This window comes from Mesoplodon mirus (genome assembly GCF_964341445.2).
Source record: "Mesoplodon mirus genome assembly, chromosome: 5".
NCBI classification, from domain to species: domain Eukaryota; kingdom Metazoa; phylum Chordata; class Mammalia; order Artiodactyla; family Ziphiidae; genus Mesoplodon; species Mesoplodon mirus.
Window position 1 is genome coordinate 58,177,305 of NC_138980.1, and position 15,467 is coordinate 58,192,771.

At 48.5% G+C, this 15,467-nt stretch overlaps 1 protein-coding gene across 3 annotated transcripts in view; it reads right to left on the reverse strand.

Moving 5' to 3' along the window:
- The window catches only part of ARHGEF37 (Rho guanine nucleotide exchange factor 37), a 65,107-nt gene that overhangs the window by 13,642 nt on the left and 35,998 nt on the right, over nt 1-15,467 (reverse strand). The window contains exons 5-11 of one of the 3 annotated variants that reach the window (XM_082620586.1): nt 12,504-12,703; nt 11,192-11,322; nt 10,433-10,537; nt 8,109-8,219; nt 7,108-7,434; nt 3,458-3,586; nt 543-738 (exon numbers count right to left, since the gene is read on the reverse strand). In XM_082620586.1, the coding sequence (XP_082476712.1) occupies nt 543-738; nt 3,458-3,586; nt 7,108-7,434; nt 8,109-8,219; nt 10,433-10,537; nt 11,192-11,322; nt 12,504-12,703 (1,199 nt within the window). Of the gene's footprint in view, nt 1-542; nt 739-3,457; nt 3,587-7,107; nt 7,438-8,108; nt 8,220-10,432; nt 10,538-11,191; nt 11,323-12,503; nt 12,704-15,467 lie in introns of all 3 variants that reach the window. The other 2 variants (XM_082620585.1, XM_082620587.1) reach the window with 2 other exon arrangements.

The window sequence follows — 15,467 nt, forward strand, 5'->3', positions numbered from 1 at the left end:
CCCCTCTGTGGAAGACACTCTGCTGGGCCTTCTCCTCCTGGGTTCATGGTGCTCCTTGCCTCCTGCCCCGCTCCCTCCTGGGGCCCCTACATCTGAGCAGCACACCCAGGGACATGACCAGTGCAGAGGGAACAGGATAACACCTCCCTTGTTCTGGATGTCAGACTTCTGTCCACACAGTCAGGATCTAAACGTCCCTTCTCTGCGTATCTCCATCCCTTCTCCGTCCTTCAAGGTGATGCTGAGTTCTCTCTACACAAATGATCTGTGAGGTCCCCAAGGCAGATCCTTGTCTTCCTTACACAGCACCCAGCACACAGTAGGTGCTTGGTAACGGATATTGCAATGTAAGACTGAATTTCTCTTTTTGGCATATCATGCACCACACTAAGCCGGCTGTACCCCACGCCCTCCATGTTCACCTGTGTTCATTCCCATCCTGGATTTGCACCCCTGCCCACAAGAGTGCCTATGTCTCCCCACTGGCTCCTGTTGGACAGTTTTCCCAAAGGGTTGGGAAGTGCCCATGAAGTCCCACGTACCTCCGGTGTCCACCAGCCATCGGCTGCTGTTGCCTTTGGTGTCCTTGTCTTGAAGGAGGGCTATGATGTGGCCCCGAGGCAAAGTCAGGTCCAGAGTCCCAGCCCCGCTGATGTTGCTTGTCACCTGGTACAGCTTTCCCGGGCCATACCTGCTCAGGAGAGCCTGCACCTGGCGTTCAGCCCCTGGAAGGAGTGGCTAGGAGAGAAAGGACAGAGACAGACGCAGGTGTTGGAGCTGGAGTGTTAAAGCTGGCGCCAATGTTGGCCCACGTGCTGACAGCTAGGTGTCCTGGGCCAAGCACACCTCTGCTGCCCATCGGTCCATCCCAGTCAGGGCAACCGTGTCCTCATTAATAGATGGCTGGATCAGATGAGAAACACATGCTCTTAGTATCCAAAGGCATTTCAGAAGAAACTTCTAACTTAACTTCTAAAATCCTTCTCTGGTCTAAACTTCTTGGGTTTTCTAAACTCCTAAGGCAGTTTCTGAATCTCTCCATTACAGAACTCCAGGACTGGGGCCTCAATTCTGCCCATAGCATCAAGCTAAGCTGTCCCACAGGAAAATGCCTTACACACGTCTTTTAACCCCAATGAACAAAACTATGAGCTTCATGTGGGCACCAGGCCTTACTCGCCTGGCATCTTAAATAGCCAGCACAGGGCCAGCACATGTAGACACATGTGTGAACAAAGAGAATGTGGTTTTTTATTCCATGTGTTTTGAGGTCACAAGTATTTATTGAGCCCCCTACCATGTACAAGGCATGGTAAGCCTTGTGAATGGTATAGTAGAAACAGATTTTCCCTGATGGAAAATGCCATCTAGTTGAAGAGAATGATTCAGTGCATTTTCAGAGCATCCAAAAATCTCCTGGCACTGCCTTTGTTTTTTCATTCACTGCTTCTAGCTGAAGTATCAACAAGAAAGGACTCAGGCGATTGTCCCCTTTTTGTAAAACAAAGAAATTTAAAATGTTGGATATAGATTTATTATATATTCTCTCTCGCTAGATATATATGGATGGATATATATTCATCATATTCTATATGATTATTTCCAGGTGGAGAGGTGCTGGGTGTAGGCAGGTAGGCAGAGGTGCCCTTCAGGGACATTTGGGCATGGACTCTGCCATTACCCCTACCTCCAATGGGTTCCTGAATCAGGATCAAGAACCAGGAGAACTCCAGGTTTCTAAACAGGCCCTCAAATGGAAGTGTAGAGACAGGGTAGCTCTTTTTCAGAATGGTGGTGTTAACAGGAGTATGGGGTAGCAAACGTTTGCCTTCTTTCTCAAGTCTCTGCCCCTACCTGTGCAGAGAACAGCAGTGCTCCCTGGAGGGACCGGGGAGGCCTGTAAAGATCTCACTGGGACTCTCCTGTCCTGGGTGGCCACCTCACTCCTCTGGGTTCTGTACCCATAGCCAAATAACTCAAGAATTTATAGGAGGGTGTGTGCATGTTGCAGGGGTGGGTGAGAGAAGGTGGGGAGGGTGGGGCTGGGGGTGTGTCTCCTCTCTTCCTACCAACACACCAGGACTATGATGTTCCCATTTGTTTTTTATTTTTTCTGTATCTTCTTTTTTTTTTTTTTTCTGCAATCAGCATGGATTGCTTTTCCAATAAGAAAAATGTTATTTTGTCTTAAGTAGAAAAAGATAGAAGTTTCCATGACTCATCTGAGTGGCTGCTCTCTTCTTGATTTCCTGCACCCTTCCTCTCCCCAAGCTGCAGAGCCCATGCGGCAACCCTGATGAGTCCTCTGCTGGGGCATCTCAGGGTGGGAGAGGAAGTGGGGACAGCTGTGGCCCCAGGAGGAGCCAGCCCCACTTGAAGTGCACATACACCTCTGATGGTCTTTGATGTCCTCTGTGCTCTGGCCAGGTGCAAAGGCCACCTGTATCTGTCCAGCTCTGCTGGGCTCCTTTACTGCCCCCATGTCTCTGGGGCCCCCTTCTCCCTTCTGGGGAATCTTGGAGCTGTCTCCTGACCCTTCGCTTCACATCTCAAATGTGACTGAATACAGTTTGTTTTCTCAAACCAGGTTTCATTATGCTCTGGGAGCCCGTGCTCCCTTCAGCTACTTCAGTTACTTTTCAAATATAGTAAAAGTAACTACACAATATTTTATGTATTCTTGAAGAATTCTTCAAGTGGACTGCAAGATACCCTTTCCCTATATTTTAGAGAAAAATGTTTTACCAAAAAAAAAAAAAAAAAAAAAGACTTTGGCTGGCCAAAGTTTTGTAAACCACAATGCAGCTGAGATACTGTCCTTTGCAATTAAAAATTCCACAGCAAAAATAAATTTTAAATGACTTCTTATTCAAATTTTTTATTCATCCTGAATGCTGGTATTTGAAGCAGGTTCCATGAGAAGGTGGTGAGGAAACAGTAAATTTTGATGAAAAATTTGAAGAAGTTCCAAGTTTCAGGCTGTAAATGCCACTTAGCCATTATGATGTCTAATTTCACCTAAGAGTAAAAAAGTTTGCATTTTCCTCTTCCCGACCTGCTCTTATGCTTACTGGCCATGAAGAGCGTGTGTGTGTGTGTGTGTGTGTGTGTGTGCTCTTATGCTTACTGGCCATGAAGAGCGTGTGTGTGTGTATGTGTGTGTGTGCGTTCTTATGCTTACTGGCCATGAAGAGCATGTGTGTGTGTGTGTGCGTGTATGTGTGTGTGTGTGTTCTTATGCTTACTGGCCATGAAGAGCGTGTGTGTGTGTGTGTGTGTGTGTGTGTGTGTGTGTGTGTGTGTGAGATTCCCACCCGACCCCCATCCCCAGCTCACAGAGAAAGGAGAGGGGGAGGAACGCTGGGAAAAGAAAAGGGAAAGGAAATAGGGGATTGACCTCACTCCACTGGCAGGTGAAGGACTGGATAGTCTTTGCAGGGGAAGGAGGGACGCTTACTTGTTTGGTGAGAGGTGGCAGCACTTTCTCGAAGTTCTCTTGAAAGGAGTGAAGCTGATGACCGGTCTGGCCCAGTGCATCCTCCACCAGCTTCCTGAAGGCTGGATCAGAGATGTGGTGGTGGGGAAGCTAGGTGGAGACAGACACTGTCATCAGAGCCCTCCTTGGGAGAGAGGGGACAGGGAGACCCTGACAGCCACACTCCAGCCCCAGATGTGTTAGGATGGCCCTTTATGTCTTGGTCAGCTGTTGTTTTGGCCTGGCTACTGCCCCACCTTCCTTTAAGGAAGCGTCCCTCTCTGGGGGTCCAGTGGTATTGCCCCTCCTGGTGCTGGCCACAGGACTGACCGTCATGGCATCCCTTTTCCTAAGCACTGTGATCAGTCAGGGAGTAGACAGTGGAGCAAAGCAAGGCCAATTGGAAACCACCCATCAGATTTTTAAAAAATTTTTTAAATTTATTTTTTACTTTTTAATTTTACTTTTTTTTTTTTTTTACAGTAGGTCCTTGTTGGTTATCTATTTTAAATATAGCAGTGTGTACATGTCAATCCCGAACTCCCACTCCCATCAGATTTAGTACATGAAGGCTGAGAATGAGAGGGTGACTCTTAGATTCTGAGATGTAAAGATAAACGCTTAGAGCTGTTGGGAGCCACTCTCTCCAACTTTCCAGAAAAGGCCTGCTTGACAATAAAGCCAACCCAGAGAGGGAAACAGCCAGGAGATGGAGCGAAAGTCAGAGCCTCGACAACACTGACTGCAGCTGGGCCCGAGGCTTGATCCCCTCCTCGGCCTCCCAGTTATACAGGTCTTTATGCCTGAGCTGGTTTGGAACCCGAAGAGTTCTGAACGATGGTGCATCCCGGGACCTTGGCCCTGTTGGTCATGTCCTGCATTCTCATCAGACAGCCTAAGAGTGACCAGGGCCCCACAGCTAACAGAGACATGTCCTCTCTGCTGGTCACCAAAATCACCACGCTTCATTCTAGCTCAGAGCCTTTCCCCTACCCCCAGGATGAAGACAGATTGAGGTTCTACCATGTGGGCCTTTCCCAGGCTCCACAGGACTGTCCAGGTGAATGGGCCATGGGACACACACAGGAAGCTGGCATCAATCATTGACAGGCCCTAAGATTCTGTATTACAGGATCAATCAAGAAATGTCCTCTTTCTGGGACTTCCCTGGTGGTCCAGAGTTTAAGACTCAGTGCTCCCAATGCAGGGGGCATGGGGTTCGATCCCTGGTCGGGGAACTAAGACCCCGCACGCTACACGGCGCAGCCCCACCCCCACAAAAGAAAGAAAAAGAAAAAAAGAAATGCCCTCTTTCTGCTCTTATGAAGTTGACTTCCCCATTACTGTATCCTACAACACTCCCCAGCCCTGCACATCCCCGTCTAAATACAAGGGGAGCTGGCCACCCTGGACAGAAAACTAGAGGGTGAGAGAAGAATGAAAAGGTCATCTAATCAAATTTACCCTCTGCCTTCAGGAAAGAGAAATGCTTCTTTTTGCAGATGGTTCAGGCTTAATTCAAAAAGAGTGTCTGGGACTTCCCTGGTGGTGCAGTGGTTGAGAGTGCCTGCCGATGCAGTGGACACGGGTTCGTGCCCCAGTCCGGGAAGATCCCACATGCCATGGAGCAGCTGGGCCCGTGAGCCATGGCCGCTGAGCCTGCACGTCCGCAGGCTGTGCTCCACAATGAGAGAGGCCACAACAGTGAGAGGCCCGCGTACTGCAAAAAGGAAAAAAAAAAAAAAAAAAAAGAGTGTCTGGGCTTCCCTGGTGGCGCAGTGGTTGAGAGTCCACCTGCCGATGCAGGGGACATGGGTTCGTGCCCCGGTCCAGGAAGATCCCACATGCCGCGGAGCGGCTGGGCCCGTGAGCTATGGCCGCTGAGCCTGTGCGTCCGGAGCCTGTGCCCCGCAACGGGAGAGGCCACAACAGTGAGAGGCCCGCGTACCAGAAAAAAAAAAAAAAAAAAGAGTGTCTGAGACAGAACTCTGTACTAAATGCTGTGAGGGCCAAAAAGAAGAAAAGCTCAATGAGGGGAACCGGCTTCATCCATCAGGCCAGCAGGAGGCAGGCTCTGATAAGTGCTTAGCAGAAGCACATCCTAAGGGCTGCTGGGGTACAGAAGATGGAGAGGTGGGTTCTCCCACCTGGAGGAGGGGGATTCTGAGAGCTTCATGGAGAGATTCATTCACTTGTCACATATTTGGGCAGGTCCCACCATAGGCCAGGCACTGCGAAAGGCATGGGGGCAACGGGGAGGGACATTCCGGGCTGAAGAAGGAGTCTGTGCAAAGGGACCGTGGTCACACTCAGAAGTGGTGCACTGGAAGTGGAGGCTGCAGACGCAGAGTGAGACTATGGGCTGGAAAGGTAGTGATGGGGGTGGGTGGCAAATTTTAGAGGAATTTTTATGCAACAGATTGGATGGGGAAAGCTGAGCTGGGGCACATGAAGCACAGGAGACAGCATGCGGTATGAGCAGTACCGAAATTTCTCCAGAGCTTAGATCCACAGGCCATTAAGCTCTGATGTTGATATCAGAGAGAGATTTAAGAGTTCTTTCCTATACCAACCCAATCTTCAAAATTCTAAAATCAAAGTTTGCACTTGGAGATGTGTCTAAACCTCTTTGTGACCTATTTATGCTTTCAGCAGACAGGCTGTCGGGCGCTATGGTTCAGAGCCCAGGCTCTGGAGTTGAACTGCCAGGATTCAAATTGAGCTCTTAGCTGTGTGGCTTTGGGCAAGCTGCTTAACCTCTGTGCCCTGGCTTCCTTTTGAAATGAGAATAATAATAATACCTATTCTGTAGGGTTATTGTGAGGATTAAGTGAGACAATATATGGAAAGTGTTCCAAACAGATGCACCATAAATGCTCACAAGGAGGCAGCTGCTAGAAGTAGTTAACAGTGTCAGGAGCACAGCTTGAGACATTTACTCCTGACTGTGTAGAAAGGACCCTGTCTTCTCTGTTACCTACTTCTTTTTGTTTTGTTTTTTTTTTGGCTGCATTGGGTCTCTGTTGCTGTGCGCAGGCTTTCTCTAGTTGCGGCGAGCGGGGGCTACTCTTCGCTGCAGTGTGCAGGCTTCTCATTGCGGTGGCTTCTCTTGTTGTGGAGCACGGGCTCCAAGCTCACAGGCTTCAGTAGTTGTGGCACGCGGGCTCAGCAGTTGTGGCTCACAGGCTTTAGAGCGCAGGCTCAGTAGTTGCGGCACACGGGCTTAGTTGCTCCGCAGCATGTGGGATCCTCCCGGACCAGGGCTTGAACCCGTGTCCCCTGCACTGGCAGGCAGATTCTTAACGACTGCACCATCAGGGAAGTCTCGTCTGCTACCTACTTCTAATACACTCCAGGGAATGGCCCCAAGGCCTGTATTTTCCCAGCAGAGCCTCCTGTGCTTCTGAGTCCCAGAGCCTGAGAGTGGCCTGGAGTCCCAGTTCCACCCTTGCTTTCATGGTCTGACTCTATTAATGGAGGGAGAACAGGCATAAGAGAGATCCAGAAGGTCTCCACAACCTCCTCCTAAGGAAGAGGAAGGCCCAGACCAGCCCCTTCAAACAGCTGGCTGAAGGGGCAACCAGGCCCTGCCTGGCTATTCCCCAGGGGCACCCCAGTCCCAGAGGCCTTACCTGGGCCAAGCTGTCTTCTGCCCTCTGCAGCACTTGCTTTGCAAGGTCCCTCTGGAGGGTCACAAATGTGCACAGGATCTGGCCCAGCCACTGCATGGCCAGCTGCTTAAACTGTGGGAGCTCAGCCACTAGCAGGGAGTTGAGTGCCTCGTACATGTGCCGGGACGCCTCCTCCTCATAGGTCATGCTGCCCACCTCCAACAGCTTCTCTTCCACCCTCTCAAAGTCCAGTAGTTTGTCCAGACGCTTCTTGATCAGATTCTGAGGGCCGGCCAAGGCTTTGGCCAGGCTGCACAATGGCTGCCACACCAGGGCTTCCAGCCGCTGCTTCTGTGGGGAGAGGTGAACTTCAGAGTTGAGGAAGGAGGTGGCAGAGGGCGGGGCACAGGGAGAAGGGGCTTTGGATGTGGGCAGGACTGGGCTCCAGTCCCACCCTCACCGACCAGCTGTGACCTCTAGCACGACATCTAACCTTTCTGGGCCTCAATGTGCCCATCTGAAAAATGGGGACAATGTATGTAACAAGCTTAGCAGAGTGCCTAGCACAGAATAAGTATTCAATATATATGTCACTTCTTAATACGGTTACTGTGCACAGATGTTGAAAAAATTTTGTATGGAATGGTGGTCAAAAGCATAGTCCTTGGGGCACAGATCCTTGCCATTGACCATCTGAATAACCTGGGAGGTCACCCTCTCTGAGCCTCAAGCTCTCATCTGCAGAATGGAGCTATTAATAGTATCTACCCTGTAAGCTGTGTTGTGAGGATTAAATGAGGGGAAAAATGTAGAGTTTAGCACAGTGCCTGGCAGATAACAAGGGTCAGTAAATGTTAGCTGGGGCTATTTTTATCAGGAAAATGCACTAATAATCATCTCTGCCCTGCTGACTATCCAGGACTGTTATGGATGTGACAGTCATGGAAAAGGCCTGGCTTCTAAATATTAGTCTTATAGGCTCTGCCACCTGCCTAAAAAAAGAAAGGAGAAGTTCTGCTCACAAACTCAGGGAAGGCCTGGAGCTGCAGGTCTCTTGCCAGGTAACAGTACTGCACCACAGGCCCCCCAGGGATGTCCAGATCGTATTCCTGGGGCCGGAAGCGGAGGAAAGCCTAGATGGGGTCAAATGAGAGAGCCAATCATGGCCCGTCGTCGCCATCTCACACCTGAATCCCCCTCCACCACAGACCGGAAGAAGTGCCCAGGCTGTCTGCACACCCTCCCTGTGTCTGCACACAGCCTATTCTATCCTTGCACAACTTGGGTGATTAGAAAGTTCCTCCTTAGACTGAGCCAACATCTTTCTCCCTATTCAGTGCTGCCTCGATTTCACACATTTGCATATCTCCTTTGTGATTTTTTTTTGCCATGTCCATGTTCCTCGAGTTCTATTAATATTTTTCCTTAAACGAAATTGGGTCATTTGTAGAGACGTGGATGGATCTAGAGACTGTCATACAGAGTGAAGTCAGAAAGAGAAAAACAAATATCATATATTAACATATATGTGGAACCTAGAAAAATGGCACAGATGAACCAGTTTGCAGGGCAGAAATAGAGACACAGATGTAGAGAACAAACGTATGGACACCAAAGGGGGAAAGTGGTGGGGGTGGTGGTGTGATGAATTGGGAGATTGGGATTGACATGTATACACTAATATGTATAAAATAGATAACTAATAAGAATCTGCTGTATAAAAAAATAAAATTCAAAAAAAATATTTTTCCTTAAATCAACCTAGCATCCCTATTTAAATCAATGCATTAAAAAAAAACAAAACACCTTATGGGGAATTCCCTGGTGGTTCAGTGGTTAGGACTTCGTGCTTTCACTGCCGAGGGCCTGGGTTCAATCCCTGGTCGGGAAACTTAAGATTCTGCAAGCCACATGGCACAGCCAAAAAAAAACCCACTTATGATACTCCCATAAAGGAAAAGCCAGTAATAATTGCCATAAATAGGCATGTAAGAATAACTGCTATAAAAACAATGCTATTAAGTTCTGTCTGGGCGTGATGGCCTGATGAAGGTTTCTAGCCAGAGACTTGTTCTGCCTGTTTATTTAAGACATGTCAGAAAAAGAGGCTTTTCCTGGACTCTGAGGATTAAAAGAGAGAGTCATTTTCTCACTGTGGGATTCCATGTCAACACTGTATTCGTCGTGTAAGTCCTGCATTTATGGAAATACGGCCTTAAGGCTTCCAAATATCTGTTCTACTCTGCAAAGCCAGATGTCTCTCATGGGCCTCTGGTTTCTCTCTTTCAGGGCCCCTCCATTCTTTCTCTGAGGGCCTTCCTCTTCTGCTTCACTGTGCTGCCCAGATCTTTCCTCTGGGGGGCCCAAGATGGAGCAGGAACAAGCAGGGAACGTGCCCCACAGTGAGGAGTGTAGAACAACGACCTCCATCCTTCTACATACTTCCAATAATGCCACCCCAAATCCTATTATCCAAAGAGCCTGTTATTGTCTGACTGAGCTGGTTTGTGCAAATGGACGTGATTGAGAACAAAACCATGCAAAAGGGACAGAGTGGATGGAATGAGTCAGCATCCATGACAAGAATGAAGGGGGAATTTTGGTGAAAGGAAAGTGATGTGCTGGATGGGAATGAAAACTGGTGTCCCTGTGGGCTGAATGTGGTTTGCAGAAATATATTTTCTTGGGCCCACATAACATTTAAATTCTTATTTAATTAGCTTCTCACATGAACACATGGTGAGATTTCACCTAAAGGTCTGAATTTCCAGTTTTCTTCTTCCTTAAAATCAGAAGAACTGGCAGCACTGGGTCCACATTCCCGCACAGGAACTCCTGTGAGCCAAGGAATATCTCATCCCTTTCATTTTATCCGTTCATTCATTTATTTGGTCATTCACACTCCAACTATTACTACATACTGAACTCTACCAAAAAAGTCTCATAAATAGACAATAGGCCTTATACACCTGCACACTTCAGTCAGCAATATTACCTGCCTGGTCCCTTTGAGCACCTGTGTTTGTCAGCCCTGCTCTGGGTGCTGGTCTGGCAGGATCCCTCCAGAGGGCTCTGATTCCAGTGAATTCTGACCCTACCCAGTGAGAACACGGTCCCCCTGAGAACTCAATGAACTCAGAAGCTGCCCCAGTCAGATGACCTGTGGGCGGAGGAGTGCTTGCGAACGGCCCCTCTTCTGGCCTCCAGCCAGCAACTGTATGACCTCTTCCATTTGGTTCCTGAAGTTGGTGTCTTTGTCAGCTTGTTCAACGGGCCCTGCATGACTCCTTCCCCGGTGATCTCAGCCCCGCCCCACCCTACCCACTATTAACCACAGGATCCTCACCTCCAAATTATCCAGGTAAGCAGCCACATTGTTCTTCAGCTCGGTCACACACAGCGACACCCAGTGGAAACTCTCTTCTAAGTCATCAAATTCCTTGTCTTCTGTCTGAGAGTAAAGTTATGCTTATGAGGGCCGAGAACATCCACATGGGGCCAGTGTACACCCATTTCCCAAGTTATTACCAGGGACCACAGACCCACCCATCAGAGCCAGTCCCTCCAGCCCCAAAACTGAGTGGGACGGTTAGAGGCAGTAAGTGCAGCTTGGTGGTTCTGTATTCAGACAATGGAATCAGACACAAGAGCCCGTGAGTCCTGGTTCACTTGCTTCCTGGTTGTGTGAACTTAGGCAAGTGTTTTACTCTCTTTGAGCCTGTTTCCTCATCTGCAATATGGGAATAGTATGAACTTACTTCATTGTGTGGATCCATTAATGCCTGGTTCAGAGTAAGTACTCAATCCACCTGAGCTGCTACTAGCACCTATTCAAGGCTGGCTCCTTGCCCAGACCCAGACATCTCCTATCTGTATCAAGAGACCCCAGAGAAAGAGCAGCACAAGATGCAGAGGAGAAGGCCCCACCCTGGCTCTCCAGAATCAAGTGGTGGTGCCTACTCTGCCTCGTCCTGGCTACGCGTGCTGGAAGTTCACTCCCTCAGCCTCAGTTTCCTCATCTCCGAAAGGAGTCTAAGACCCTGCACTGCACAGTCTTGCCCCTTGGGATGGCTGGGGTACCACCCTTCCTCCCGTCCCTGCTCACCTTGGGTACGAGCCCCGCCTCCTGCTTCAGCAGATGGCTCAGCCGGGTGGTCTTCTTGGAAAGGGTGTGCATATTGATGCGGGCCAGTCGCTCCCGGAGGCTCAGATGCTCCACCTTGGTGTACTTGGAGGCTGCACCAACACAGGAGAAGGAGGGCACAGGAACCAGAGCTGACCCGGGAAAGCAAGAGCCCCTGACATACCTGGCAAGGCATCTCTTGGGCCCTCTTCTCAAATGTCAGTCACACCCATTAGAATGGTGAATCTCGGAGGAAAAGTACAGGGCTCAGAGTCCTCACTCTGATGTGAGCACCCTGACTGAAGAGCTTCCTGCCTGCTTGACTTCTTAGGCCTCAGTTTCCTCATCTGTAAATGAGGCTAGCCACCTCACAGGATTGCTAGGAGATCACATAAGATGATAGGTCTGGAGCAAATGACTTAAGCTCTCATTTTACCCAACTGTGAAATGGGGCTAACATTGCCAACCTCAGGGCTATCGTAAGGACCAAACAAGATAATGATTGAAAAAAACATGTCATAGTTAGCCTTTAGTAAACATTAGCTAAATTATCATTACTGCACGGTCTGAGTTGTGCAATTGAGTTTTTCATCTACTTGGGACACTGCTTCACTTTCCAGACCTTTCTGTTTTAACAACTTCAGAGGCAGCAACCTCCCCACTTTCTCCTCTTACCCTCATCCCTGATAAATACACAGCTCTTTGCCTCCCCAGTATTCATTTCTTAGTATAGCAGACATGTGGTTTAGATAAGATTGATTCCACTTTAGTTCAAGGGGTGGGAGCTGACTGTTATAAGCCAGTTCACACAATCCCCCCATCCCCTGCCACAGTGATAGGTTCAAAGAAGGGCACATAACCCAGGCTGAAGCCAATCAGTTCATGGCATTTCCCTACCCATGGCAACTGGTTCAGGGTGAGCATACGACTCAAATGAGTCCTATCAGAGTGAAACTCCAATTTAGTTTTTACAGCTAAGGGGAGAAAGGGCCCATCTTATCCTGGAGGATGTGGTGTGCAGATGCGAGTCTTAGGACAGCAATAGCCCTTTACTATTATGAGGGAGGCCAGCCTGAAAAGGAAGGTGACACATAGTAAAGGCCAGAGACAAGAGAATTGCAGGGAAATGATGTCAGCACCCTGATCAAACCCTACTTAAAGCCCACATTACTTCTGGACTTGTGGGTTACATGAGCTACTATATTCCCTGTACTGGTGAAGCCAGTTTGAGATGAGTTTTTTGTAACTAGAAGCATTCTCACTCATGTATCACCTAAATGCCCCAAGTCCTTACCCACTTCTTTGCGCCTCTTGTACTCATTGATGTTGGTGACCACGTCCTGGAGGGCAGAGGTAGCCCTCTGAAGGACAGGGTAGGCACTGGCATCAGGGAGTGTGTTCTCCAGAATTTTCTGCAGCAGCAATGGGTATTTGGTAATCCTCTGCAAAGGAATTACCAGCAAGAAACTGAGGCCTGAGGGTCCAGCTTGAGGCCTGAGGGAGAAGGCTGGTGTTAGGTAGGTCAAGTCCACCCTTGGGGGCACCAAGGGGCCTGGGCTCTAGTCCCAGCTCTGCCATTTAACTCACTGTGTGATCTCAGGCAAGTCACCCTCCTTCTGTGGTCCTCAGTTTCCTCATCTGTAATCTGTGAGGTCTATATGTTAGATGGGTGCTTCTAGTTCTCACTTTACCCTTTTCTGGGCCTTGGTTCCCCATCTGTACTAAATTTAATGGTCAGTTCTCTGCCCTCAGCTTACTCAGTCTCTCAACAGCAGGCACAGCTGACCACTCCCTCTTTCTCGAAACACTTTCTTCTTTTGGCCCCAGAGACACTCTTCGTCCTGCTTCTCTCACTCCATAGGCCACTCTCTTGGCCTCCTCTGCTGGCTTCTCTCCAATGCTGGAGTGTCCGGGGCCTCCTCTCCTCCTTCTCTCTCCACTCACTCTCTTACTGACCTCATTTAGTCCTATGGCTTTAAACACATCCCAAACCCATATCTCCACTTCCTACTTCTGTCCAGAGCTCCAGACACACACGGTCAACTGCCTACTCGAAATCTCCACTTGGATATGTCTCAAGCACAACTCCATCTGCTGGACATGCACAGAATATTTCATTTAATAAAATGGTTCTGCTGCTTTAAAAAAGAAGAGCTTTTAAAATCACAGGAACTTGGGAATTCCCTGGCAGTCCACTGCCGTGGGCCCACCCAGATTTGATCCCTGGTGGGGGAACTAAGATCCTGCAAGCTGTGCAGCATGGCCCACACCCCAAAAAAAGTTTTTTAAAATTTAAATCATAGGAATTTAATGTTTAGAGATGTATTTAAGGGTAAAAAGTTGTAATTATCTGTAATTTCCTGTATAGTATATAGCATAAAATTAGATACAGCAAACAGCAGACATTAATACTTGTTAATTTCAGGTGGTGGGTGTGTGAGTGTTCATTACATTATTCTATTTTTCTTTAGGTTTGAAATTTTTCATTTAAAAAAGTAAAATATAAAACAAAACACAGGAACTGATAGTGTCAAGGTCCCTTCCAGATGCACCATTTGATGCATAGATGATTATTTCTAGTCCCCTTCCTGATGATGTCTGGAAGTTGCAGAAAGAGTGCCCAAGTCAACAGCATCTGGGACAAGGCTCTAAGTCTTTCCTTGATCATGACCAGTAGCCCTCAGACCCACCTTCTGAGAAACCCACAAGATTTTCAAACCACAATGTCTAAGCATGCCTCCTCCACGAAGACTCACAAATGTTTCTCATGACTATTATCTGGCCTCCTCTCCACGGTACCCTTGCCTCTTGCTCTTCTTCCTATGGAAAAATCTCTAGATCAAATGTCCAGGAAAGATCAGCCATGAGGCTAGGAACAGACAGAGCAGGTGGGGGGCCCTCCATTAGTTGCAGGGGGTTGGGATGCAGGGGTGGGATTACCTGTCAGGACATGCCTATGCTGACCATCTGCTCTCACCAAGGGTTGCCTAGTGCTTGGCTGACTGTGGGCAGGAGAGGTAGAAACAGTTGCCAGATATTTGCAAAACTCTGTCCTCTGGGCTTAACTTTCCATGGGAAAGGGACAACTGTCACCTTACCAGGGGAGTCTCTGGTGGGATCTTTTTTTTTTTTTTTTTTGCGATATGCGGGCCTCTCACTGTTGTGGCCTCTCCCATTGCGAAGCACAGGCTCCAGACGCGCAGGCTCAACGGCCATGGCTCACGGGCCCAGCCGCTCTGCGGCACGTGGGATCTTCCCGGACCGGGGCACGAACCTGTGTCCCCTGCATCGGCAGGTGGACTCTCAACCACTGCGCCACCAGGGAAGCCCTCTGGTGGGATCTTTTTAGAGAGCAGTTTGGCAATTTATGAAATGTACAAACCCTTTATTCCCTCAATCCTACTACAGAAATCTACCCAGAAATATCAACTCAAGGACTTCCCTGGTGGCACAGTGGTTAAGAATCCGCCTGCCAATGCAGGGGACATGGGTTCGAGCCCTGGTCTGGGAAGATCCCACGTGTCGCGGAGCAACTAAGCCTGTGCGCCACAACTGCTGAGCCTGTGCTCTAGAGCCTGCGAGCCACAACTACTGAGCCCTCACGCCACAACTACTGAAGTCCGTGCACCTAGAGCCCGTGCTCTGCAACAAGAGAAGCCACCACACTGAGTAGCCCGCGCACCGCAAGGAAGAGCAGCCGCCGCTCACTGCAACTAGAGAAAGCCCACGCACAGCAACAAAGACCCAACACAGCCAAAAATAAAATAAAATAAAATAAATATAAACTCAAGTGAGCATGGATAAAGGTAGAAGTTATTCAGCAACTCTATTTATGACAGTAAAATTTCGGAAACAGTCCAAATATACATCAATAGGGAATGGTTAAATAGACCACAGACTATGAGCTGCCCTGGGAAGGAACTCTATGCAGTCATTAAGAAGAACATGGTAGAGTAATTCATATTGTCCTGAAAAGATATTTATTCATGGCCATGATTAGGTGAAAAAGCAAGTTCTAGAAAAGCATTCATTCATTCACTCATCCTATCTATCTATCCATCCATCCAACATCTACATGTTCCCGTGGAAAGTCTACTTCCTGTCCGTCTGTCTGTAAATATACAGAATAGAGTTCGGATGGAAAATGTGTACTAGGGGGAGGGATGGGGAAACGGGAAACCAAAGGGGAATGGACTTTTTACTTTATATACCTGTGTACTGTTTGAAATTTCTTTTTTCAATAACCGCATGTTACTTT